The sequence below is a fragment of the Taeniopygia guttata genome, chromosome 37 (assembly GCF_048771995.1).
Source record: "Taeniopygia guttata chromosome 37, bTaeGut7.mat, whole genome shotgun sequence".
Taxonomy (NCBI): domain Eukaryota; kingdom Metazoa; phylum Chordata; class Aves; order Passeriformes; family Estrildidae; genus Taeniopygia; species Taeniopygia guttata.
The window spans coordinates 2,805,517-2,831,337 of NC_133062.1; the positions used below are offsets into that span (position 1 = coordinate 2,805,517).

Below are 25,821 nucleotides of genomic sequence, written 5' to 3' on the forward strand. Positions count from 1 at the left end.
TAAAGTTTCTCTAGCAATTGCTTTATTCATTATTTGCCTCCCTTCCCTGCCCGGCTGTGACTGGAACTACACCAAAGGGAAAGTGCCTGCAGCCGAGGGAAGGCTGGGCTTAGGTCTCTGGTTCTGTTTGTCCTTGCTGCCGGTGGTGTTGGTTGTTTGCCTTGTACATATTGGTAAAGAACTGCCACTCCTTTTCCCACATCTTTGCCTGAAAGCCCCTTAATTTCAAAGTTATAATAATTGGTAGGGAAGGGGGATCTCATTCTCCATTCCAGAGAGGTCTGGCAGACACCTGTCTTTCAAACCAAGACAAGCTGACAATTAACAATTTATTAGCAATTGTTTATTAACAATTAAGGGAAAATTATCAATTACTTATCAATCTAATCAACAATTAGTTAATCAACTTAGGTAAGAGGGAGGTGCTCACTGGAACGTGGGAGGGTAGCTGCAGAGGTCTCTGGTGAAGGGTGGGAGACCACCAGCAGCAGAAGGTAGGATGTCACCAGCTCCTGCCGCACGCTCCAGCTGACACAAATGTTGTCACTCAAGTGTTGGTCTTTAGAGCACCTCCTTCTTGGGTCCCTGGCCTTACTCTGTCTCTTCTAATGGTTTATCCAGACTGTCCTTCTCCTGGGCTCTGCCTTCCAAAGTCACCTGCCCCATCTTCTCACCTGGCTGCACGTTAGGAATCCTAGGAAGAGAGGGACTGGTATTAGCCAGAGGAACATTCCCAGCCCGCCGCTTTTCTGTCTCCTTGCAGGGCACACAGTGTTGCATCCTCTCTCTGTGCAAGCAGCGAGCAGCAGATTTAACAGCTGCACTAGCTGCATGGAGGCTGCAGAGATGCAAGGGCAGGAACATGACCAGTTAAATGCCCGGGGACCAACTACAGCACATGGGGTTCCATGTGGAGAAGCAGGCCTTGCTTGTCCCAAAAGGAAGCAGAGCTGGGGACTGGCTGGTCCCTGGATCTCTTGTTGCAGATTTTGCAACCCTCCACGAGCTTACTGTTTCATACAGTGTCTTTTCCCAGTGCCTCCCTGCCAAGGGGTGAAAGATGATGATGAAAGATGAGGATCTTTCTGTGCTCCTGTGGGTGTTTCTGCTGCCTCCCTGGGGCTCCCCATCCCAGTGAGAGGGACTGAAGGGAGGGTGTTGGGGGGTGAACCAGGCTGGGCTTGGTGATGCCCAGCAACAGGACAAGAGGCAACAGGCAGAACCTGAACAAGACAATTCCACCTGAACCTGAGGAAGAACTTCTTTCCTGTGCCGGTGATAAGTTGCGCAGAGAGGGTGTGGAGTGTCCCTCACTGGAATTATTCCAGAGTCCTCTGGACACAACCCTGTGCCACGTAGTCTGGGATGACCCCGCTTCAGCAGGGAAGTGGCACCAGATGACCTAGCGTGGTCCTTCCCACCCTGTCCCACCCTGTGGTTCAGTGATACCCATCAGTAGCATGAGTTGGCAAGCGTGGAGATATTTCCCACCTGCACAGCAGGGTGGTCTTAAACTTCCCCAGGCACTCTGGGAAGAACTGCACGTCAAAGGTCTCCTTCTGGCCAGGAGCAATGATGCCACAGTAGGGGTTGATTGAGAACAGGTCATGGACAACATCTGGAAAAACTTCTAGGGAGGTGCTGACACAGTCGTCCTGCTCAGAATACTGCTGCTGCTCAAAATCCAGCTCCTGCACGAAATCCAGCTCCTGCACAGAATCCAGCTCCTGCACGGAATCCAGCTCCTGCACAGAATCCAGCTCCTGATCGGAATCCTGCTCGGAATCCAGCTCCTGCTCAGAATCCTGCTGCCACTTGGAATCTGGCTCCTGCTGCTGCTCAGAATCCTGCTGCTGCTCAGCAGGCCACCGCAGCTGCCACACTTCAGGATGTGTCTCCGAAGGATGGTCCTGCTCCGACCAGAAAAGACGCAGCAGCTTTCTGCGATGCTTTACAGTATCATAGGAGAGGAACCGACCTGCAGGGAGGAAGAGGATACCTTCCAAAGACAAAATCCTGTGTTCCCAGCAACTCTGCCTCCTGCTGCAGGTAGGTGGAAGAGAGCTGGGATGCACTTGGAGAATCTCTGGTCAAGTACTTTATTCTAGCAGGAGACAGAGAGTTGGGAGCAGGGTCTCTGCCTGAGCACACACTCCTGCGCCAAAGCAGGAAAGCTGGTTTCAGACAGTGACTTTGCGTTTGCCCTGGAGTGGGGAACTGCACATAGACAGTGGCTGCAGGGCAGCTCACTCATTACACCACTGTTTTTCCCGGTCTCAGACTTCTCAAAGAGATGACCTGGTGTCCCCCTTCCTAGTCCTGACCCGGCACGTGGCTCTCCCCAGAGCCTGGCTCAGCTGCTTTGCAGAGCAGAAGTGGCTCAGCAAGAACAGAAGGGGCTGAAAGGCAGAGGGGGACAAGGAGAAAACTCTCCAGCTGCAGCTGGGAAGGTGCTGATGAAAGTGGATGCGTGGACAAGGATGAAAAAGCAATTCATGTTTTGAACTGAAGTGGCAGGGTCTTCTCCCCGGGCCCTCAGCTACCAAGTGAAATGCTCTTACGCATCAGAGTGGTTGAGTATGGCTTCTTCAGCTTCTTCACTGGTTCACTCCCTGCAGGTTTCTCCCAGGAGTATTCTAGAGCTACCTCGCCTGTGTTTTCCAGTGTGAAACTAAAAAGCAAGGAGGAGGAATTAAAAAATGTCCAAGAAGTATAAAGCAAATAGTACAGTAATATTGTCTGATGGACTCCTGATACCACTTTCTCCTGAGAAGCATCTTCCCCAGGCAACCCAGCCATGCTCAGACTGCTGTCCTGGGTGGCCCAAGAAAAGATTTCAAAGTCTGGAAGTTTAAGAGAAAAGGGCCAACATGGTGCCCAGGACATTGAAGCTAAGGGGTTTATTCTGGACTTTAGGTCTTGGTTTGACTGCAAACTTATTCTGGAGCAGATGAGGACAGATGACATACAGTGAAAGCAAACCCGTGGCTGTTCTCAGCAGAAAGGTATGGCAGCATTGAGCCTCTCCTGAGCACCACCTCCTGCTTGGCTTTGCGTGCACGTAAAAGGGCCTGTGCTGGTTTGGGTGGGGTAGAGTTCTGGGAAGCAGTTCTGGCTCAGCCTTGGGCAAAGGCAGCTCCTGCTCACAGAGCCTCCAGCACTCACGTGGCTGTCCCTGTCTGGAAGGGCAAGGTACTCTTGAACTGAATCATGGTCGTGCTCAGCTTGAACTGGGTGTAGGCAACCACAGCACTGAGGTACACCTCCAACTCCTGGCTGCTCTCCTCCACCACAGTGTGAGCTGGTTCCGGGGCTGTCTCGACCACCTGCAAACAGAGGAGGGAAGAATCACTGAGCAGAGCCCAGAAAGTCAGGCTGAGAAGGGAATCTTCTGGCCTCCAAGATCACTAGAAAGGACCATTCACTTTTACTGCCCTGGAAAAATGACAAAACTGGGACTGCTTTGCTACAGTACTTGTTTCTGCCCACTGATCCAAGCGGTCACTACCACAGCTGTTAATACACCCAGAGAGACTACAGCTGCATTCCAGTCCCTGTACTTCAATCTTGCAGAGGGCCTGGCTTTTTTCCTCGTTCCTATAAATCCAGCAGGTCTCCAAACTAGGGTTAAGTTCCCCTGCTGGAGCTCTGTGGATGGAGAACCCCAAGAGTGAAGAGTTCTAGAAAGCACCTTTTTCTTCTTGTCTTAGAAGAAAGTGCTCTCCAGGTCTCCTGTCTGGAGCAACTGTTTGGAGCTGGGGATGGGCATTTTGGGATGTGAAAGATCTCACTAGGAAAATCTCCAACTGCAGATATTCTGATAGAAAAGAGGATGGTTTAGAGGCCTTAAAATGGTCCAGAAACTCGGAAAGAACCTCCACCCAAGATGAGTGTGTTTGGCAATAATGACAATGAAAGTAAGACTCTTTGGAGATGATCCTTCTCCAGACTCCTTCGTAGAGTCATGCAGTGCCTGGGCTACACCATGATGAGATATCCCACACCAAATACAGAGACCACAACTAAATTCTCATGCAGACAAAACTTGGAGTTCACCAGCACATGCAGGAGAAGTGTATTTCTCTCCACTTCAAAAGAAGAGACAGAGTGCAGCAGACTAAATTCCTTGTTGGTAAAAGGGCACCAATCAGCTGAAGAGATTTCTAACACCGTAAAATGGGATAAAATCGTAAAACATTGCCTTCCATTCTACATGGGCTGCAACACTTGTGTTTGTGGCCCAGACTGAGGCTTTGGGTGTGGCTGAAGGTCTCTTATCAAAAGGCTTCCTCCTCTCCTGTGTGTGTATCCGGTCACTGTGCCTCCACCTCTCCGTTCAAATGCGCTGCTGGTGAACCTCATGGCTGTCCAATGTCCAGAGGAAGCAGGAGCTGCTCAGCCAGCAGTGATGGTGTTCTAGTGGTTCTTTTTGTAAAACCCGGGTTGGCTTTTCTTGCCATTTTGCTTCTTACCTGCTTTATTTTAGGCCGCGTGGCGGCTGCCGGGTTTTTCCTGGTGGTATTCTTCCATATGACAATGCACATTTGGTCATCCCAGTCAGGAACCTTCTTTTGTGGCAGCTCAAAGTTGACCTTGGTCATCTTACATTTCACAAGGTGCCTCATGAAGGTGGCTGGGACATCTGATTTCAAGATCACTGTGATGTCCTTGGCACAGCCAGGATGGAGATGTCCCACCTAGGGAGAATCAGGGAGTCAAGACCAAACTGGAAGCACTGCCAAGGGCAGGACTGACAGCAAAAGGGACTGACGGACGTGGTGAGCAGCTGTGCCGGGAATCTGCACCTCAGAGTGGATTTAGTGAAGTTTGATAGACAAAAGTATGAACAGAAGGTGCCACCTCCCGTAACATGAAACCTTTTCTGCAAGGCTGGCAGCCTTGGCCCAGCCAAGCCAGGGACTGCATCTCCCACGTGGCACTGGAATGGGCTATCAGTGGTATGTGAGCACTCCCTGCCAGCTCCTGGGAACACCAGGGCAGGGCCTGAGCAATGGGGAAAGGCAGAGCAGTCCACGCTCACCTTGGGGGAGAACAGGAATGGGGCATCTGCCTCCCACTCAAAGCGCATGAACTGCTTAAGGCTGCGGTTGGTGACGGCGAAGGTCCTGTAGCAGCGCTTCCCGACAGGACAGTCCCCAAACTCGATGTGATTCACTCTGACAGCTGTTAAGGAGGAGAGCAAGGGATCTCAGCATGCAGGGAGCTCCACCTGCCCCCTGACGTGCACAGACACCTGCATGTTCAATGCTTCCTTGCTCCAAGCCTTCCCCCCTCTGAGAGGGAGCTCCCCAGGCAGTTTCACCACTTCCAGGGACACATCCCTGAGCCAGTGACGTGCAGCACAGCACACACTGCTCTGCATGCATGGCTACCACGCCCACAGGCCACCAAGTCCCGTGGGAGACAGCCCAGGCCTGGCTAGAGGGAGGACACACATGATCAGATATTTTCCTCTTCCTTGCTCCACCTTGGCAGTCTCTCCTCTCTTACCATCAGTGATGTCTTTCTTCAGACTGCTCTTAACATTCCTTTCCTGTGTGTCATCCTCTAGTCCAAGCAGGGTGAATTCCTCCTTGTGGCCTTCACCCACCAGCTCTATTAGGGTCTCGTTAGAGTAGCTGTCCTTCACTAACACATGAATCTTCCCTTCCAGATGTTGAGCCACGGTGGGTTTGAAAATTACATCAAACTCAGTTGATTTCCCGGGACTCAGATGGAAGAAAGGCTTCTTTGGGATCTTGCTCGCTGCACAGCAATGGAAATCAGAGTTAGGTGGTACAGCTGTACAGAGGAAATATTTCCATAGCATACATGAGGAATAAGAGGTTGAAACCAGCTGCCTTCTAAGCACAGGTTCTACCCCCTGTGGTTCCAGAGTGGTTCCAGACCCTCTTCCTCTGTTCACAAGACGGCCACCTCCAGACACAGCTTAACCTCAGGCTGATGCCCAGCCCTCATTCCATCTGCTTCCAGCCAGCTCCAGCCATATGGAAAGCTGAGCCAAAGAGTGCTTTGGGCTTCTGCTGGCTGGCTGTGTGCTCAAGGGCTGTGTCTGTTCAGGCTGGTACCTTCCCACGTGCAGCAAATACCTCAGAGGGTCCTCTGAGGTAGTGGCAGTCCCCCACAACTCAACCCACCACGTCTAGAAGAACAGAACTTGCTACAGCTTGCTAGGAGGAGACCCTGCAAAAAGCCCCCAAGAAAAGCTTGGGGGACAGAGAGCCCAAGGAAAGAAACTGTGCCTAACATCTGGCTGCTGCTCAGAGAACCAAGAGCAGGGCACACATTTTCCCTCTGTGCACGATTGCACTTCATGGTTAATGGATTTACCTTTTCCAATGAGTTCCTTTTTCACATCTCCAGTGTGGAATACCTTGACTGGGGAGGTCCTGCCTTTCAAGAAGAACATTCCATGCTCATCCTCCAGGAGTAACATAAACTGAGAAAAGAGAAGCCAGAGCACAAGGATACTGTGAGTCCAGGATGGCACAGGGACTGACACTGCAGTGCTGCTGGTCCCACACGGGAGGCCAGCACCTCTCCCACTACAAACAGCACTTAGCACAAAAGTTAAGTCAAACCAGCCAGGGAAAAAAGGGCATCCAGAGGCATCTGGATAGAAGTGACACAGAACCAAACAGGGCAGAAAGTAATGAGCAGAATGTATTTAAACCACCTCTAAGTCTACTTAAAATGTAATAAACTGGGATCAAATACAATCTAATGGAACTGGGAAATCACACATGCCCATGAGAACAAAAGGTGACCGGAGAGACAGGGGAAAATACTCCACCACCTTTCTTGTGTTCAACTTAAAGAAGAAAGACTGGGCAGAAAATTTCCAAGAACTCCCTTCTTGGAGAACAGACGTCAGTCACTTGTTCAAAAAGAATTTCTGACACCTCTTTCCAGGTTTGCCATGTTCTTTGGGACCTTCCCCTGTGCCACAAGCACTTGTTCCCAAACCAGACCATTCCTCGAGCAGGTCCTCCTCACCTTGACAGGTATGATGCCATCGTTACGGATGACCAGAGGGAGCACCTCTGAATCCCACAGCTGGAGCCTCTTGAAGCGCAGCACGGCGTTTCCCCTCTCGCTGCGAGCACTTGAGCACACGACTGTCAACCGCGGCTCGTGCCCCTTCCCGCTGATGGTGAAGGTCAGGATTTGGGGTTCAATTCCCACAGAGCTGCAGGAGAGGCACAGAAACAATTTCAGCTGGCACTAGCCCACTTCTCACTGGGCAAGCAAAGCAACAAGGGCCACCCACAGTGTTTTCCTTGCCTGGTGCTCCTGTACCCCACAACACAGCCCCCCACCAGCCTCTTCCCAATCCACTCAGGGCCATTCACAAGAGGAATCTGCTCCAAAGAGCCAGAGCCTTCCACAATAACACTTAAAAATAATTTCACTTAATTGAATTATGCAGCACAGCAGGTAAATGAGAAGGCACCAGATGAGATATGGCAAATCCCCTGGCTGCAGTGAGATGAGACTTATGCAACGAGCAAAAGCACAGCATGGAAGCAGTACAAAAGCAAGAAGGCAAATAGAAATGATTGTCACTAGCAGTAAAGATCTTTTCCAAGAACAGTAAAAAAGCAATTGCTCATTAGAAATTAGACTTCTCTTGCTCCAATTCAGCCACTAAAGGGTTGAGGAAGGGCAGGTCAAAGCCCCAGTTCACAGGTCCCAGGGCAGAGGAACTGGGCTCCTCTTTCATACCAGCTCCAAACACTCACATAAAATAGCTTAATGAATGCCAGGGGGTCACACAGGATCACTTAAGTTTACAGAAACAAAGAGAAAACGTGACTGCTGACTTGCTGGCACAGAAACTGCTTCATCTAAGCCTTTGTCCTTGGAAACCCCCAGCTCAGCTGCAGCACATCTCAGTAACTTGCAATTGGCCACCTGTACTATTTCCCTGTCTTCACAGTTCCTCACACAGGCTAAACCATCAGCCTCATTCTCCTGCTCTAAGGGCTATTGGCTCCCAGATCATCTCATGCCAAGTACTCTGCCTAAGGCTACTGACAGCATTAGCGCTAACAAGAGGTCTGTGCCTTCCCTGGGGAGAGGCAGCTATCAGTGAGGCCTCCCCCAGTATTTCACAGGGTCAGTTACCCTTTTGGGATGACAAGGGAAGCCTTGAAAGTGCAGTTGTAGTTCTGCTCCTCTGGTGGGGTGAAGGTCACCGTAGCAATGGCATAGGATGAGCCGGCAATGGACATCTTGACTGGATACAACTTGAAAATGTTTTCGATAGGGCTTTTTTCCTTGAGGGAACCCAGAGAGCAGTGTTAGGAGGAAACACCTTTCAACATAACACAGTTTTATCCATAAATGCATTAATGAGAGCAGTCCCAGACACTGTGTCTTCCTTCCTGCTTCCCTGGGCAGGCTCCCTCCCTCCCAGGGAATGCCGACTTTGTGCTGAAGCACTGTGTGTTTTGAGGGCTGGCAGCTGCCCCAGCCTATCTGGGAGGTGGGCATTGCATGGAAAACCCTGCAAATGACCTAGAACTGGCCTTCAAGGAAAAGGAAAAGCCAGGGAGCCTGAGAAAATGCTCTTCTTTGAGCCCTGGCATGTCAGGTCATAACATCCCCTCTCTGTGTGTGCTTCCCAGAGAGGTTCAGAAGGATTCACTTCTCCCACCGAAGACCCAGAGGTGTGAGCCAAAACCAAGACATGCAGAATTCCACACAACTGCTCCCTGGTTCTGCTGCCCTCCCCTGCACTTTGACCTGCACTGAGCTAGCCTTGTCTGGGCCACAGGATCAATGCACCTGGAGAACAAAACAGGCTCTCAAACGGCCCTTAGAGGGCAACCACCTCCTTGGCCTTCTGTTCCACCTTGGCCTCCTGTTCTTACCTCTCCAGACAGCGGTTTGATGGAGAGGACCACGTCACATGGCAGATGGCGTGCGTTGTAGATACTGAAATGAGCTTCAGCCTCTCGCCCAACCTGAATATTGCTGAAGATGAATCTGTTCTCATCTGTGACGAACAGGCCGGCGCCTTTCACCGACTGCATCTTCTGGACGAGGTCGCTGCTGCTGCAGATCGGGTAGTCCTCAAAGATTGATGTGACGTCCTCAACAAGTGCTGTGGACACACCAGAGGGATGAGCATGGAGAAGCCTCCCTGATGTGTTTATCTGGACCCTGCTGGCCTCTCAGAAGGCTTGATAAGCCTTTTCTGCCCGGGTGACTGCTAAACCCAGCCTTGGGTGGGGGAGCTGGCTGAGGATGGAGCTCAGTCAAACTCAGCCTTAGAGAGCATTGCTTTCCTTTTATCCTTCCATGCATCCCTCTCAGCTGGGAGGGATGAGTCCACTGGTGGACTCGAAGAGGGCTGGAACCTCTGAGGATTTTAAGGAGGGAACCCAGGCCTAGCATGGCTCTCTGTCCAAGCAGCAAGTTCAGGTGCTGATCAGCAGCAGGTGTGACCAAGGGCACTGTGGGCAGTAGGTACCTGGGAGGCAGGACTTGGCAATCAGGGTAAAGGGAATGCCGAGGGGATTGTCCTTGGGGTCTCTGCCCGTGATGTCAATGTAGAGCTGCTTCTCACACGTCCCCTCCTGCCTGGCAAGGCATTCCACTGAGATCTTCTGCTGGCCCCCGGGACCGATGGAACCGGAACAGGGGGACACCGTGAACATGCCAACACTGAGGCGACGCTGCAGGAAAAGTTCCAGGAGAGGCTGATGGCTAATGGCTGTGCCTTGAGCACCCCAGCAAGGAATATGTCCTGCCTTGGCCTCCAGCTGGGCCCAAGCACCCAGTCCCAGGGCAGGGAAGGATAACTCCATGGCCCAAAGACAGCCCCAAGCTGAGAGCAACAAGCCAAGAGGAGCTGCAAGCCTGTCCCAAGTGGCAGAGAGAAAGGAGTTTGAGTGTGAAGACTAAAGGTAGTAGCTGTGATCCTCCAGAGGTAACAGAAATAGCAGAGAGCAGAAATAGCTGTGAGAAATGATGGGAGGGAACTGGGAAGAAGAAAAAGCAATGTTGTCTGAGCTCTGTGGACCGGGAGTTCAGTGGGGGATGTTTTTGCTTCTGTGGTGTGCACAGACCTACGCTGCCTCACAGCTAGCAAACACAGGACCTGCTCCCCTCTGTTGACCCCACCGCTCCAGGTCAGAGGCAGAGTACAGGACTGCCAGGGGGACTGAGCAGACACTGGACTCCATCCTGCAGACCATGTCCCACCCTGTGGCGATGAGCCCCCAGCCCGGGCACAGCAGCATCTTCTCACATCCCCTGCAGCAGCACTGCTGGGGAGCAGGAGTCACCCACCTGTGTCGAGGAACTTGATTTCCTTCTCAGTGAGCACTTTGCAGATTCCCCTTGCTGTAAACTGAGAGGAGAAAGCAGAGGTATCTGTCATGCTTGAGCTCCCCTGCCTTCCTCTGAGGCTGAGGCTGGCCTTCCTCCTCAGAGAGGAAAGCCTTCCTCCTGATGGCTCCCAGAGAGCAACCTGCAGCTCCCAGTGCTGGACAGAGCAGCTCTATCACCAGCTTCACACTACACGTGGGGTACCGAGGTGCTTTTTTGCTCCCTCTCCCCAGACCAGGGATGCAGATGGACAATAGCCCAGGTCTCCTGGCTGCCTGCCCCTTTCCAGCTGTGGGGCGCTGCCTCCTCACACAGGAAGGGTGGTGCAGGGCTTCTCCTACCTTTTGCTTTCCAAGGCTGATGCCTCCTCGGGTGCTTGGCGGATGCAGAATTTGAAGTTGAGTGTGCCTTTGTTGTCCAGCACGACCGTCAGGGTCTTCCTGGAGCCCTTGACCATGGCTCCGAAGTTGATGGGTGAGGCAGGCTCAACGCTGCACTTGCTGTACTCGGCTTTCGCCGACACCCTCAACGGGATGTTGCCGACAAGCTCGCTTCCTTCACCGGAGCTGGCATCTCTCACCTGCGTCCACAGGAAGGGAGGTGACCAAAGCAAAGAGGCCAGCCTCCACCCCAGCCCCCAGCCTCCACCCCAGGCCTCCAGTTTACCCCTCCCATTTTAGGCACCTCCTCCAGAGTCCACTTAGGAATTCTCAGCTCCACTTAGGAAGCCTCCCAAATGGTTTTGAAAGACTGTTTGTGTATGTAGGAGAGAGGATTCTCCAGTCAAAGCCCTCCTTCCATTAGACACCTGTGGGAACCCAGGGAATATCCCCCTGTCTGCTCTGGAGTGCTCTGACTCCCAGGAAAACACTGACTTTGACCCTCATTCATGGAGAAAACTTCCAAAGCCTCAAGGTAAACTAGAGACCACAAAAGTGTGAAACAGATTGTAGAGAGTACTTTAGTATGTCACATAGGGGAGAAATTTAGGTTTTAGCATTTTTAGTATGTTATAGATGGGTTCAAGATGAAGGATATAGGGTGTTGCCTTGAGTTCCTTTCTTCTTTCTTCTTCTTCCTCTTTCTTCTTGGCTTTAGGTGGTATCTTGTAATTAGGTAGAAAAATCTGCATTGCGGGTCGTTAGGGGTCAGTTATTGGGTTAGAAAGGGAAAAAATGTAACTTCTCAATTGGGTAGTTTAGTTTTTGATTAGACTTAAAAAAACCTTGCAGCACGAGGTTGTTGGCCATTTTTGTGCTGTTTTCACGCATGCAAGGTCTGGGCACAGACAGTGTGCTGAAGTTTTGGTAAGATAACAATAAAACAAGAACCTGAAGACCAAAGAAGTCCAATGTGTCTCTCATTCCTGACATAGAACTGTTCCAGAAGGGTCTCCCCTGCCAGGGGAGCCCTCAGGGAGTTGACCAACTTGGGGCCCACAAACTCACGGGCACCTATCCTGTTTACGCTCCCAAAACACCATGTGATAACGCAGCCTGGCCCAGGCAGCTCACCTGACAGTACAGGATGGGTTTGTCCTTGAGGAGAATTTCTCTTGTGGGGTGGAAGAGCATCTCAACATCCACGCCAGGCTGGGAGGCAGTCAGCATGCCCGACTTAGGCTCAACAGTGAAGTGGGAGGCCACGTCTCGCATCCTGGGACCTGCACCGCCCAGCATGAAACTGGGGAGAAAGGGAAGGGATGGAGATCTCTGCAGCTAAAAGTATTGGTGCCACCAGCACAGCCTGGACTTTGCATAGGACCAGAAAAAAAGAAAAGCTCTGCTCAGGGAATCCTGGATCTTGACAGAGAGTGCAGACAATCATGAGGTTACTGCAAGAAAGCTCAACACTGACAGTTTTCATTCATTTCTTTACAGAGTCTCAGAAAGAGAAAGGAGGTGACCATCAAAGAAAGGCAATGAATCTCAGCATTTCAGTGGCTGAAATTTTGGGGCTCTCCTTTGGGCTCCAGCTGAGCTGTGAAGAACTGTTGGTTTGTGGCTGGATTCTCTGGTGAAATAACTGATATTAGAGAGCCCAGGGTTTGTACTTACCACAAGGTAGCCAGCATGGAAACAGGTTCTAGCCATTGACAGAGGGAGAATTCAGGCCTGGGAATCTGAGGAAATGCTCACTACCAGGCAGCTGGGCTTACCTGTACTCAATGTTGTGTGCCCCTTTGTTCTGTAGAGTCAGGACGTGCTTCGCATTATCGAGGACATTAATGGTTCCAAATTCCAAACTTCCACCTGGACCTGCGGAAAACCCACAGAGCGAGGTCAAACACGGTATTTGTGAGCTGCTGCAGAATACACCAGGTCACAAGCTACATGGAGGTCTTGGCACAAAACCCTTTTCAGTAAGTTTCCATTCTTGAAGGTGTTTTCCAGCTACTTGTCTGCCCTTTCTCTTCTCACTCAAAATATCTGCAGGCTTAGTAGCTAAGGAGCTCAGCTCCCATTTCCTCACTTCCAAGCACAAATCCAATTACTTCACATGCTGTGCTGAGCCTATGGGGCTTGCCAGCTGCCTGTTCACGTCACTGCTGTTTCAGAGCCCCCAGATCCAATCTGCTCATGAAGCTGCACACTTCAAAGGTCAGAGGAAAGAGACTTAAGGCTGTCAGTGCCCTGACGATGCTTTATTCCACACAGCTTGCAGGGTATATGCTTTATGCATCCACGCCATCCTTGCATCCCATCCCATCCCATCCCATCCCATCCCATCCCATCCCATCCCATCCCATCCCATCCCATCCCATCCCATCCCATCCCATCCCAGTGCTTTGGGCACCCAAAGGTAATGCAGTGCACCTGCACTGCTTTGTTTAGGAGGCATCCACTGACCTTCAGGCATGTCAAAGCTCAGAGAAATGTTATAGACCTCTGCGGAGATTTTGATGTTTTCGGCCTGAACAATCCCCAGGATGTTTTCTGGATCTGAAACCTGAGGCAGCAAGGAACAAACACTGCTCAGATTGTTCTTTTGGTAGACAGCTTGTAAGTCCTTGTCTCTGCTGGCTGCTTCCCCTGTGGCCTCCCTGGCTTCACAAGCGTTGGAGGACGCCCGAACTTTGCTAACCTGTTCATCTCATGGGCTGCCCCAGTGGGATTCTACCACAGTAAAAAACCCTGTCAGCCCAACTCTGCACTCTTCAGCAGGGAATGCTCTCTTGGAGAGGCACAGAGATGTAAGAACAACCACAAGAAGTGTGAGGTGTCTTAGAGCAGGTGGCATTGACAACCCTCTCCAATTGCTTAGCACCTTCTCTGAAATGCACACCTAAACCATGGGGAACAAAATCCCAGGGGGAGAGTTGTTGCACTGTGGAAGAGCTTCAGACAAAGTCCAATGTAGAGCCCACGCTGCAGTCTGTACAAGCAAACAACAACCTCCAAGCACCCACAGGGACAAGGTTGTGGTACAGGCTCAGGGTGCAGTGTCTGGTTATCTGGGGGGGACGTGGATGCACTGCACGTTCTGGCAAACGCTGTGTAGAGGCAGAAGTTGGGGTCACAGCACCCTTGTGTCTGTCAGGTGCAGCTCTTCCTGCCCCTGCCCCCAGCAGCACACAGCCCCTCTCACCTCTAGCTGGAGAGTCTTCTCAATGCTGCCCATCTGCCCGGCCCTGAAATGCGCTGTCACTTCAAACTCTGAGCGGGGATCAATGGCGCCGTTATCTTGTGACAAGGAGAAGTTCTCAGCAAGGTCATCCAGCCCACTGAGCTGCCAGGCCACGGGCAGCAGGGTGTCGTTTCTCAGGACCAAGGTCCTGCTGTCAGTGCTGCAGAGACAGGAAGGCACTTGGCATCAGCTGCTGGATGGCCACACCAGCCTGGCCACTGAATGCAACTTGGAGCAGCTCCAGCCATGCCCTGGAAACCAGAGTCAAACGTTTTCTCTTTGTCACAAGACTTGGAGTGCTTGTGGGATGACTGACCTGTGCAGAAACTGCTTGTTAAAAGACAGCTCCAGGGGGCTGACCTCCAGCTTCATGCGCACCCCAAGGCAGCACAGGCTGAAGACCACTGGCTCCGGGTTCTTCCCAACGCTGCAGATGAGTTTGTCTTGCAGGAAGCCAGGGGAAGTGGGGTATGCCCAAATGGTCAGCTCCTGGACACGGCCCCACAGGAAGAAACAGAAAGAGCTCTGTGTGAGAGCAGGAGGAGCAGCCCCTGGGCACTTCTGCGTCCCTGCTCTGCCTGCCCCTCTCCTACCTGCTTCTGCTTTGGTTTCAGCGCCATGCTGGGAGGGTCCAAAAGGAACGTCTCTGCTTCCCCAGCATTCTCAAAGGAGAACTGGACCTCTACATCCATGGGGGAGCTGTTGAGGATGGTTATATTCTCCGCATTGCCAGGACAGTTCTGGGCCTTGTACCTGTCCACAAAAGGGGAAAAGGCTGCAGAGCAGACTGTTGCCTTTGCCACACACAAGGAGAGCACCGTGTGCACCCGAGGAAGTGATGCTGCAAGACCCTGCTCTAACAAACAAAAGTGAGAAATGGATCCCAGTCAGGGGCATGGCCGTGTGCTCGTCCTTGCCTTACTCTGATGCCTTCCCCAGCCCAGAAGCCTGATGATGCTCAGGCCACTGCAAGAGTTTTTAACACAATGTAAATTCAAAGGTGCCTAGGAAAATAACACTACACCAGGCACATGGGTTCTTTCCCCTTCTTTCTTGGGGGGCCTTCCCTGCAGGGTATAAGGAAAGGCTTTTGAAAAAATAGTTTAGCTAATTTCTTTCATAAAAGTCATGAAACTGCTTTGGATTTTATGGGTTAGCGCAAAGTCTGAGAAAGAAGCATAAAGCATCAATTCCCAAGAGCAATGCAAAAAGATAACAAATGATCCTTCTCTCAGGTGTGGACATTACTTTGGATTAAAAGGGTTAAAGAGGCAAACAGAAATCCCAGACCATCTATCAGTCTGGCTAAAGATTGTCTGTTTTTTAAAGTATTTTGATTTCATTTACTTGGGTTGTCAAAATAGCCCTTGCCCTCCAGAGCTCCCATGGAAGCCAGAACTTAATACTAAATGTCATTAAAAAGAAGTGACAGTAAAAGTAGAAATACACAATAGCTTAAATGACAAAGTGTTTAGACAGACTTTACCCAGCAGTGAGGATGCATTGTCATTACAGGGAAATGTAATTCCTGCTGTACGTTACCCCCAACACCCATTGGCAGGTCAATAATAAAATCTTATTAATGATTAGAGGTTAATGAAAGGTTTACAAAACCATCTACAGAATAATTGCTCAATCAGGCTACCTGCAGAGCTCAAAGCACTTCACAAACCACCATAAAGTTCATTTCCTAAAGGGTGAAGCTGAAATGTGGAGGGGGACAGAAGTTGCCCCCGAGCCACCTTTGGACCGGCAGCAGCAAGGGGGCCACCAAGGCACCCACTGGGCAGGCAGAGCAGCTCCTCCAAGGCTCATTTGCCTCTTTTCTGCTCACGTTCACACATCTGTGGTCCCTCAAATCCATGTGTCTCCCAGGACTCTGCTGGGGACTGCCCTGGGCTGTGCCACCAGGACAGCCTGTCTCCCTAGGCATGTCACAAAAGTACAGGGCCCAGCAGGGAGCACGTACCACTCTCTTGATTTCCCACACATCAGCGGCCCAAAGTGGAATCGCTCTGTGCTTTCAACATACTCCTTGAAGATTATTTCATCTTCCTTCATGGTTTTCCTCCACTGTGGAAACACCACCCTGGGCAGAGAAGGCGGGGAAGGAAGAGCTATGAGATGCTCCGAGTAGGAAATGTCGTCAGAACGCCAAAACCCCTCCTGGAGGCTGAGGCACCATCTGCCTTGCCAGCTCCAGCACAGGAGGAGGTGCTGGGTGACCTCAGGCAGCACGATCTGCCCAGGCAGAAGCCCCAGGGGTCAGCCCTGGCTGTGGTTCAGGGGCAGCAGTGGTGTGGGGGCTGCCAGGGGCCAGCCTTACCGTGGGTCCTGGCTGATGCTGGGGTACAGGCCGGTGCCACAGCAGGGCAGCTCGTACGGGCGCTTTGTCTGCACGACCTCAAACCTCAGCGTCTGCTCAAACTTCCCTGGCTTTTTGGTGGAGAAGTGAACCTTCAGTTCCACCTCACCGTGGGCAGGCACTACCCACCGGTACCGTTTCAGCCTGGCAATTAAAGAGGAGGCTTCAGACGTTGCTGAGAAGCAAACAAAACGAGGAGGGTGCACTCGCCATCCCCTGGAGGCACTGGCACAGGGTCGCCGTGGAGCTGGGGTTGATGGACCTTGTTTGGCAAGAGGACCAAGAAGCAGAGGCATCACCTCCTCCTGCGTGGCTCACCTGAGGAATTCTGTGGGCATTGAGGCACTTTCCATCGTGCTTTTGCTGCTTGTTGGGGGGGAATCCTGGGGACTTTCTGTTCTCTGCGTGGACACCTGGCTCTCCTTTGCAGAGCTGTCTCTGCTGGCCGCTTCACCCATCTTTGGTTGGCCCTCGGCAGAACCGCCCCTCATATCTGGGGCCTCGGCCTAAGGGGAGAGAGAAAAGGGAGAGAGAGGTGAGCCCTGAGGCATCCCCATCCTGGAGAGCAAAATGGGGCTTTCTTCACCAGCAGAAGAGAGAATAAATAAATAAGTCCACCTGCCCATGGACTTGGTCTTCCTTATTGGTGTTTGTTTTGCCTAGGACTGTTGGAATCCTAGATACTGAGAATTTTAAACTTTCTGTGCTAGAAGGCACAGACTTACAAAAGAGCACTGCATTTGACCTGAGGCTGTAGAGAAGACTTCCAGAATTAATTAATAACGCTGAAATTATGAGTGTGTAGTTAGTTAGAAGTGTGTAATGTCACAAAGTAAAAAACTTAGGGTTTAAGGTTTTAGAATATAGAAATAAATATGAAGCAAGATAAAAGCTTTAAAGCAAAAGCAAATTCTTCACCTTCTTTTTCCTTCTTCTTCATAAAGTTAAATAATGTACTTAGAAAAAAAGTCCACATTACAGGCTTTGAAAAATCAGTTATTAAGTTAAAATATAATAACCTAAGTATCATTTCTTAGTTAAATAATTTAATTTTAAAAATCCTCATAACAAAAAATAGTTAAACATTTTATACCTTACCAATAAAAAACTACAAAACTCACAGCCATGAAACTGTTTTGCTAATAAAAACTAATAATACCTAAAAATAATAAACACCTAAATACAAACATAAAATACCATCTCAAATACCTTCAATCCCAACCTCAACAAAAAAAAAACAAACAAAAAACCCAACCAAAAAAACAAACCAAAAAAAAAAAACACCAAAAAAAACCCCCACCTAGGACAACCCTTCTCACTCAGGACCCTTTCCTCAAAGGAGGTTGATGGTTTAGGTGATTTTTTACCTCTTGCGGTGCCAGGAGGGTGAAGGGCTCCACACGCCCTGCAGGGCCCAGCCGCTCCTCTGGGTACTCCACTATGGAGAGCACAGCAGCAGGGGGAAGGGGAGGCCCGTCGGGATGCAGCCCCAGATGTTCCAGCATCTAAAACAGAAGAGGAAATCCTGCTTGTACTTGTGTCACCTTGATCCTCACAACTCCTTTAAAGGCACTGAGCTTTAGGCAGTGGGGTTTTTGATTTATATGAATAGAAGTGCTTTGTTGTGCCCGCTGGGGTGAGCGGGCTCCAGAGCAGAGGCAACAGCTACAAGCAGGACCAGGAGAGAAACCTCTATGGGTATTCTCAGTTTAGTCAGAGAGAAAAAGAGAGGTTTCTGCCAGGCTAGAGCCTGGGAAAGAGTTGCAAAGGAATGTAAATAATCCTCTGTCTCTCTTGTTGTTCACATTGTTTATAGATATGGTCTGCCACTGTGCATCATTCACTGCACACCAATGGTGTGAGATTTTTTACTTTAAGACCACTGAAATTAGTCTGCACGATGCTCTCCATAGAGAGTGATGTATTTGAAATGAATCATTTGAGTTGTGCTGTTAGAGTTCACATCCTCTAACTCCAGCCTTCTGGAGTTCTCTCATTCTCGTCCTGCCTCAACAGCGACAACCCTCTCCGGAGTGCCTCAGCTGATGAAAACAATGACCATGAGCTGCCCTGTCCTGTTCATAACGATTTCCAGGCTGGGAAACTCTGAACAGACAGGACACTTGTACACAGAGCACTGCCACTTCCTGCCCCTCTGAGGGATGGTGATAACCTCCCCATCCACACAGATGTCATTGTGGAACATCATCAGGGGCCTGGACAAGGCTCTGTGCCATTATCACCTGTGGGGACACAATGCTCCAGGGCCCATGACCACGGCAAGCTCAAGATCTGAGCCTTGCAGGGTTTTACCTGGTCCTCCCTCGGGATCTCCCCCATCATGGCCCTCGGATCTGTGACCTGCATGTCCAGGCACAGCGCCCCGTCACGGCAGTCTCTGACTGCCCCTTCTGCAATTTCACTTTGCGCCTCCAGCTGAAAGGACTGACGACTCCTTGGGCCTTCACGGTTTTGTTCAGGCTTCTTCTCCACCTTCTCCTGGGGCTTATTGGTCTTCTGAGCAATGCGCGGGTGGCACAGGTCAGCCCGAGAGACAGGATTGCCAGTCGCTTTCACCATGGGCTCAGAATAGCTCGTGACAACCTTGTGATATCCTGCAGTGCAAAACCAGGGGGAAAAGTCAGCCTCCTGCCCACCTGTGATCCTCATCCTCCTCCACATCTCCTCAGACCCTGGGAAAGGAGACTTGGTGAAAGCAACATGAGCTTCTTCTTTTGTTGCTAGGAAGGTGCAAATATAAAAGAGCCAGTGATATTAGACCTGGCTGAAGAACTCATCCAATCCTAGTCTTTATGGCTAAGGGACACAAGGGAATATCCTGATTATTCCCCCAGTCTGGCAGGCAGATAGGGGCTTGCTTTGGCTACACTCAGGGTTGGGATACCACAGCCCTTCACCCAAGACTTTCTCCACCAAGCTGGAGAACAGGCATTTGCTAAAAGCATGGGCTTGCCCTGGAGAGCAAGGTGAGAGTTCAGGGTGTACGGAATGGACTCCCAGCTGGGACCACAGTCAAAACAGACACTGCCAAACCCTCACTGTTTTTCTGACCTGGTGCTGCCTTGCCCTTGTCCTCAGCCTCAGCCTCAGCCCTGACCTTGGCCTTTGCCATGGTCTTGAGTTCTGCCTGCTGAGCCTTCAGCCTCTTCTGTGCTCCATAGTCCTCCAGCACCTTTGGGAGCAGCGTCCCACCCACGGCGCGTGGAGGCATTAAAAAGCTCTTTTGGTTCTCAGAGCCAAGTGCCATCCGCAGGATCTGTGTGTGTAGGGAAGAGAAACCATAGCAAGAGTCCTTTTCTTGCCTTTTATCTCACATACTCAACAAACCCGATTTCTGTCTCCTCCCTTCCTCCCAACAACACAAACTATTTAATTCCTCCCACAGCATGTCAGCAGAGCTGGCCTTGCCCTGGGGATTGCCTCCATCTCCTGGCACAAGCCCGGCAATGCTGGAGTGCTGAGAAGCTTGGGCAGTACGTACATGGGGACCAGACCTGCCTTCTCACCTTCTCCTCCTCAAGGTACTGCTCGTCAAAATCCAAGGAGTAAAACTCAATGGGAAAGCTGCATGGGTTCTTCACCACCACGGTGGCCTCCACCCCATCGCTGTCCACCAGCACCCATCCCATATTTAGTGCTGGGGGGCTGAACTCCAGCCGTGGCTCCAGACCTCGTCCTGAGAGGTGCAGCTTTAAGTGATTGCTGCTCCCACACATGTTAAGCCTCAGTTCATTCTTGTAAGACCTCTGAAAAGAGAAAAGTGCAGAAAACTCATCCATGAAGTCCCGAGTGACAGGACCCCAAATACAACAACGCTTGCCCCAAGGTCAGGGTGTTATCAGTTCCTCCAAGGTGAACAGAAAACAGGTATTTACTTCTGCTAGGGACTACAGCACCTGTGTCCTGGGTCTAGTAACTGGCATGAATCTTGGTGTGCACTGAAACTGGGTATTTGGGTATCAGATGGATGTACAAAGATTGTCAGGCATTTTCATCTGGTCATGCAGGAGTGCAATGCTCATGGGAAGGGCCCTTGGGGTTACAGTGTCCAGGCACTGTCCTGGCACTGCTGCATCAGGCAAACACCAACTCCAGGAGAGGGGCAAATCAGCTCTCGCTGGCCAGAAATAAGGGTCATCTTCCCTGCTTAGTGTTTGGCTCCGGTCCAAGCCAGACACAAGATGGTTACATCTCTCCAGCAATTAAAAGATCCCTGGGAATGCTGGTGAGCACAGAAGCACTTGTGTCCATGCTGGTACACGCTGCCAGTTTCCGAGACCCAGCGGCCACAGGCAAACTACTTTTGGGAATGCTCCATCCTTTAAGTTGAATCCCCAGCTGCACGGCAATGTGCAGGCAGGCCAGAGCCCCAGGGACTGCTGGCAGCACAGGTGACTGTCCTGCCGTGCCCAGGAAGGTGTCTGGTGGCTGATTTGTCTGTCAGTCCTGCAGCAGGATGAGCCCAGCCTGGCCATTCCAGGATTATCCCCTGCGAGTGTCTGTGACGCCGAGTGTCGCAGGTGCAAATACAGCCAGGCAAGGGGCAGGCTGAGGGGAGTTGGGCACATCCCCCCCATGTGCTGAGAGGCAGCCCTGGTGCTCTCTGTGCAAGCTCCCTGTGGGCATTTCAAAGCACATCTCACGGGAGGGCTCTCTGGGGTGAACTGAGCCACGCTGAGTATGTGTGGCAGCACATTTCTCCTTGTGCTGCCACAAGTATGGGCTTTGCAGAAAGCTCCCTGTGAAGGCAGAGCTCATACCACACTCTCTGCACCAGGCCCTCATTTCCAGATAGCCCTGACAGGCCTCCCGGGCTGACACCTGCCAGTCTCACCTCCTCCTTGGGTGTAAACCAGATTTGTAAGTTCTGCCACCGTTGTGGATCAAGGGTTCCTTGGGAGGGCATCACTTCAAAGGGACAGGGCTCATCCTCTGGCGCCCGCTGCTTCTGGCGTAGGGCTGGTGTCACGTATTGGTGCTGATCCTTCTGGGCACAGAAACCAACCGTGTGAGGTCTCCTTGGTCTGCGAGGACAGAGCCTCACTTCCTGAGTGCTCTGAGACACTGATGCAGTGCTAAGAGCACCCACAGCCAAACCAAGAGCGGCCCCCATAGCTAGAGCTGGAGGGAAAACCTGTAGACAGGGCAGGCAGACAGGGAACTACTGTCCTCAGAGGAGGAGGAATGGGTGAAGATGGCAGAAAAGCAAAGCATCCGCTAATGGAACAGGCTCAGGCAAACCAGCCTTGATCCAGACCCTCAGAAGCTTCCTCCAGCATGCTGTAGACCCAAATGCTCAGGCAGCCACAGGAGCAGAAAGGGCAAGAGACACAAAGAAACCCAGCCAAGAAGTTACGTGTTCAATGTTGCCTGTGCTTTACCTTCAGAACAGGCTTGATGGACCATTTGCAGGGGGCTTGGAACCGGTTGTAGAGCCGGATGGTCTCAACCTGGCACTGCCCAACAAGGATGTCAGAGAACTGCAGCGTGTTCTTGGAGAGTTCAAGTGACGGTGCCAGCACAGTGGCACAGAGGCGGATGTGAGACGTGGGGCCATTTGTCACCTGGACAAGGACAGAGAATTCAGCAGAGGGTGCAGGTGACATCTGCTGCTGTGCCCAGCCTGCTGCCTGCCCCAAGAGCTCTGGTACCTCTATGGGCAGCAGCACATCCACGTCACGCGGTGGCTGGTGGGCACTTTCAAAGTGCACTTCAAACGCCACGCTGTGGCTGGGGGGCAGGCTCTTTATCAGGCCTAGGTCCACGCTGAAACCTGGAACAGATGAACACAAAGCAGCTGAGATACCCGAGGAACACGAAATGTGCCATAAGCACATTAAAGCCTTACAGGTGTTCTGGCTGAGAGGGCTGGGGAAAGCCCCACGCTGTTCTGTGACCTGGATAAAAACTTGGAGTGCACCTGAGCAGCCCTCAGACACAGTGAGGCACTGTGATGGAAGTGCAGCCTTGCCTCGAGGCCTCTTTTGGAAGCCTCTTTTGATCCACCAGAGGATCCCACTGGCTGTTTCTTCAATAGAGGATAAATACAGGTGCTCTGACAGTGTGAACTCCAAACAAAGCATTTCCAATACACAGCAGACCCCACTGGTTGCCAAAACAAGCCCACAGAGTGCCCAAAGAAACTCGATGCTTGTGGGAGCCAAGGGCAGAGGATGCTGAGAGGTGACCAGGGTGATGAGCCCACCTGGCCTCTGCACTGAAGCGTTAGGGCAGTCACAGGCAGGCCAGGAGAGGTCCCTGGGCATGGATGGCCAGGAGAATTCTGCCTCTAAAGCTCCCAGCAGGGGCACTGAGAAGAAAACAGCTCAAAAACCTCCCCAAGTTCAGTGGCTTAAGCTAATCTGAGACACCTCCTTCAAGGCCACAGGAAGTGTCTCCAGCACTGCTTACCTGTATCCTGCAGGGCAGACAGATCAGCCTGGAAGGACACTGGGATCTGCCCTGCGTTGGTGATCTCCAGAGTGCTTCTCTCAGTGAAACCCTTAAGGACAGGGCCCATGTCCAGGATATACTCGGGCAGCTTAACTCTGCAAGGAGGATTAAGGACAGTCCTTAAACCACAGCCTGGTTGCATGTCCAAGAGGACAGCCATAAATAAAGTGGCTATTTCTTTATTCACCACTTTAAAAACTCAGCTCAAGCCCATGAACCCCGTGGCCTGACCACCTGGCAAAGAGTTAGGGAAGTCAGGAGGAGTCCTGACAAGTCCTAGGTTGTATCGGCTACTAACAGTACCTGCAAATAAAATTATTTAAAATGGACACTGCCCACAGCTCCTCTGCCATGAAAAGCCAGTACAGGTGAGTCCACTGGTCCTCCACTGGTCTCAGTGGAACTGCCCAGCCTGGGGTACAGACTGAGGCTGAAATTGTTTGGGGCCTAGAATGTGATTTGCCTGCACAGGAAATCTTCTTTGCTCTGCAACCAGACCACATGATCTGCTCTGCAGAGCATCTGCTTCCTGCATTGAAACCTCTGCTGCTTGTGCTGCATCATGATGGTCACAGGGACCCACCAAGTTTCCTAGACAAGCCCTGCCACCCCACCAGGATTCAAGCCATCTGATTTGGGGTTTTAAAGGGTTTGCTGACATGTGCAGTTCCCTTCTCCTTTTTAGTGTTGCAGCATTTTTGAGAGAAAGAGGACATGAGTTATGAAATTTGAGCTACTCCAGTCTAGGCCTCAGATTTGGGCCTTGTGAGGCCTTCAAGCCTCTGACGCAGTTAAAAATTCAGAGCTTGTGGCGCAGATAGAAATAGTCTTAAGGTGTGATGGGGACCACTGGGTTGTCTGGGTGTGAATTAGTATAGGTTTCATAGTGTAAGGTGTGGGCCGTTTTAAGGAAAAGGTAAACAATATTAGTTTGCCAATCAGAGTGTCTTTGCTTCTGTAAACTATGTGGAAGCTTATATAAACTACCATGTTATCTCGAATAAAGGGAGAACGTTTGATTAACCACATTGGTTCAGATCTGCGTTTGTCTTGTCCAGCTTTCCGTTTTCCTGAGATTCCCTGGCTTTTGTTTAGTGTGCTGTTAGATGGAACCATGACGTCAGCTGGGAGCTGTCTCTTTCAGAGCTAGTCAGCAGGGACAGAATTTATCCTGCCTGGAAGGGCTTGAAGGTCTGCACTGGGTCCCCTCAGCTCTAGGGACAGAACCCCACACCTGTGGGGAGCTGAGCAGTCCAAAGCTCAGCGTGGTGCTGGGGAAGGGAGGACACCCCACTGCTCACGTGTGGCGTGTCACAGCCACCGGGACCAGACCCCTTCTGAAGTCCAGGCTGTTCCCAGCTCTGCAGGCCCAAGGAGCTCTCAGGAGAAGGGGACATGGCTGGGTGTTCCCCATGGGGCACCTGGGGATGGGGATGGGAGTCCCTACTCACTTGAAAAGACTCTGGCGTAGCTGCTTGGTAGGAAACCTGCTCTTTGGGAGATGGTATGTGAGCCTTTTCAGCCGCTCCAGAGCAGCCTTCTTTATCAGCATCCTCATCGTCTTTATCTGCAGCTGAGTGTTTGGCTGGGGAAAGGGAAAAAGTGCCTGGTTAGCAAAGCTCCTTCCCAAGGCCCAGCTTGCACCTGAGAAAGGATCCCACCCTGCTCTTGTTGGGAGGGGGTGTGGGGTCCTCCTGTCCAGCTGCTCAGAGTCTGTGACACCCCCTGCTCTCTTAGCCAGGACCTCATTTCCAGGTAAGTAACTCCAGCATCTTTGCCTACCCAGATTATTAGCAAAGCTGCTCTGGCCAGGCAGACAGACCAGCCAGGAACCTTCCAGAGCTCCAGACACTTGCCTGCTCCCAGCCAGTACCAAGGCAGCTTGGACAAAAACTGTCTTGAAAGGGAACCAGGACCAAGCTGGTGCCTCTTGGAGATGAGCACCACCAGCACAGCCCCAGGGCACAATCAGCAGCCGCTGTTAAGGTCTGTAACTCTGGCAGGGCTTGGGTTGGGACCAACAAACTCCCCAGCAATGACCTGCATCTCCTTCAAAGCACCATCAACTCCATCCCTGGAGCATGGCCTTCAGGACCTCTCCCTGGGGTAGCCGGGAAGTTGATGCAGCCCCAGAAGAGACCATGACCAGAGTGGCAGCCCTAGGGGCAATGCTGAGGTGACACAAGGTTGTAGGTGGGCAGGGAGGTCCCAGGTGCCATCAGGGCACTGGGGAGCTGCTGTGGGCTGCAAGGGGCTCAGGTGACACGGAGAAGGTGGCATGTGCCAAACGGGGCTGCAGCTGTTCTTACTACCATGTCAGAGCCAAGCAAACGGGGCTTCAGGTCCTGAGGCTTCGCATCCCGAGTCTCCGAGGTCTGAGTCTTTGGAGTCTGAGTTTTCAGAGTCTGAGACTTCAGGCTCTGAGTCTTCTGAACAACTTTTGATTTATTCCTCTGACTGTACTGTTGCAGGGGTTTTACAGTCTCTTTCAGTAACTTCTCATATTTTTCATTTTCTGAAGGAAGAAAACGTCCGCAAAGAGAAGTGTGAGCAAAGTGCCAGTCCCATTTCAGCTGGGAAGTCCCTGCCTCCCAACACTGGTTTCTTCCAGGAAGAAATCCCTCAAGCCCACTATGGGAAGTGAATGCTGCTGCTCCTCGCTGAATCCTCACGTTCTCTCCCTCCCCACCGAGGAGCATCTCATCCTCGGCAATGTCACACAAATCCAACCCTGCCAGAAGCCCTGCCAGCCTCTCCTACAGCTTTCCCAAGCCCTTCACTCTCGCCACCATCCTTCAGGACCCTGCCAGATGTGCTGGCAAGATCTGCAGGATGGCTCCTGGGACAAAGCCCACATGGCATCCTCTGCTCACGATTCATGAAGCAACCAGGGGGGCTTGAGTTGGCCTGGGAGTCCTGCAGGCCTCCAGGCTCGGTGGGGGTTGGCATGAGCTGCCCCATGGGCTTACGGTGGGGAACAAAACCAGAGCGGCCCT

General features: G+C 51.6%; 2 protein-coding genes across 2 annotated transcripts in view; both read right to left on the bottom strand.

Annotated features, from left to right (window-relative positions):
- Positions 1 to 25,821, bottom strand: part of LOC101233471 (uncharacterized) — a 509,180-nt gene that overhangs the window by 179,848 nt on the left and 303,511 nt on the right. The window lies entirely within an intron of this gene.
- LOC140681508 (hydrocephalus-inducing protein homolog) lies at positions 592 to 23,389 on the bottom strand. The gene is made up of 32 exons (XM_072921402.1): positions 23,289 to 23,389; positions 22,784 to 22,920; positions 22,024 to 22,145; positions 21,754 to 21,936; positions 21,207 to 21,359; positions 19,879 to 20,118; positions 19,424 to 19,628; positions 18,665 to 18,966; positions 17,719 to 17,856; positions 16,670 to 16,857; positions 16,313 to 16,495; positions 15,956 to 16,075; positions 14,580 to 14,739; positions 14,303 to 14,475; positions 13,948 to 14,146; positions 13,209 to 13,308; positions 12,518 to 12,617; positions 11,874 to 12,042; positions 10,701 to 10,939; positions 10,321 to 10,381; positions 9,500 to 9,704; positions 8,898 to 9,130; positions 8,149 to 8,300; positions 7,018 to 7,210; positions 6,352 to 6,460; positions 5,512 to 5,766; positions 5,042 to 5,184; positions 4,473 to 4,697; positions 3,166 to 3,326; positions 2,562 to 2,671; positions 1,492 to 1,978; positions 592 to 694 (listed from the first exon to the last, which is right to left on the bottom strand). Exons 1-32 carry the CDS (start codon positions 23,387 to 23,389, stop codon positions 592 to 594), a joined length of 5,649 nt encoding a protein of 1,882 aa, XP_072777503.1.

Bases quoted from the DNA above. Each gene is read 5' to 3' on its own strand.
- LOC140681508 (XM_072921402.1), bottom strand. From the start codon at position 23,389: ATGATGCAGCACAAGCAGCAGAGGTTTCAATGCAGGAAGCAGATGCTC. The intron at 14,476-14,579 runs GTAGGAGAGGGG...GGCCGTGTCCAG, and splicing joins TGAAACCAAAGCAGAAGCAG to GAGCTGACCATTTGGGCATA. The intron at 695-1,491 runs GTGGGAAATATC...CTCTCTTCCTAG, and splicing joins AAGACCACCCTGCTGTGCAG to GATTCCTAACGTGCAGCCAG.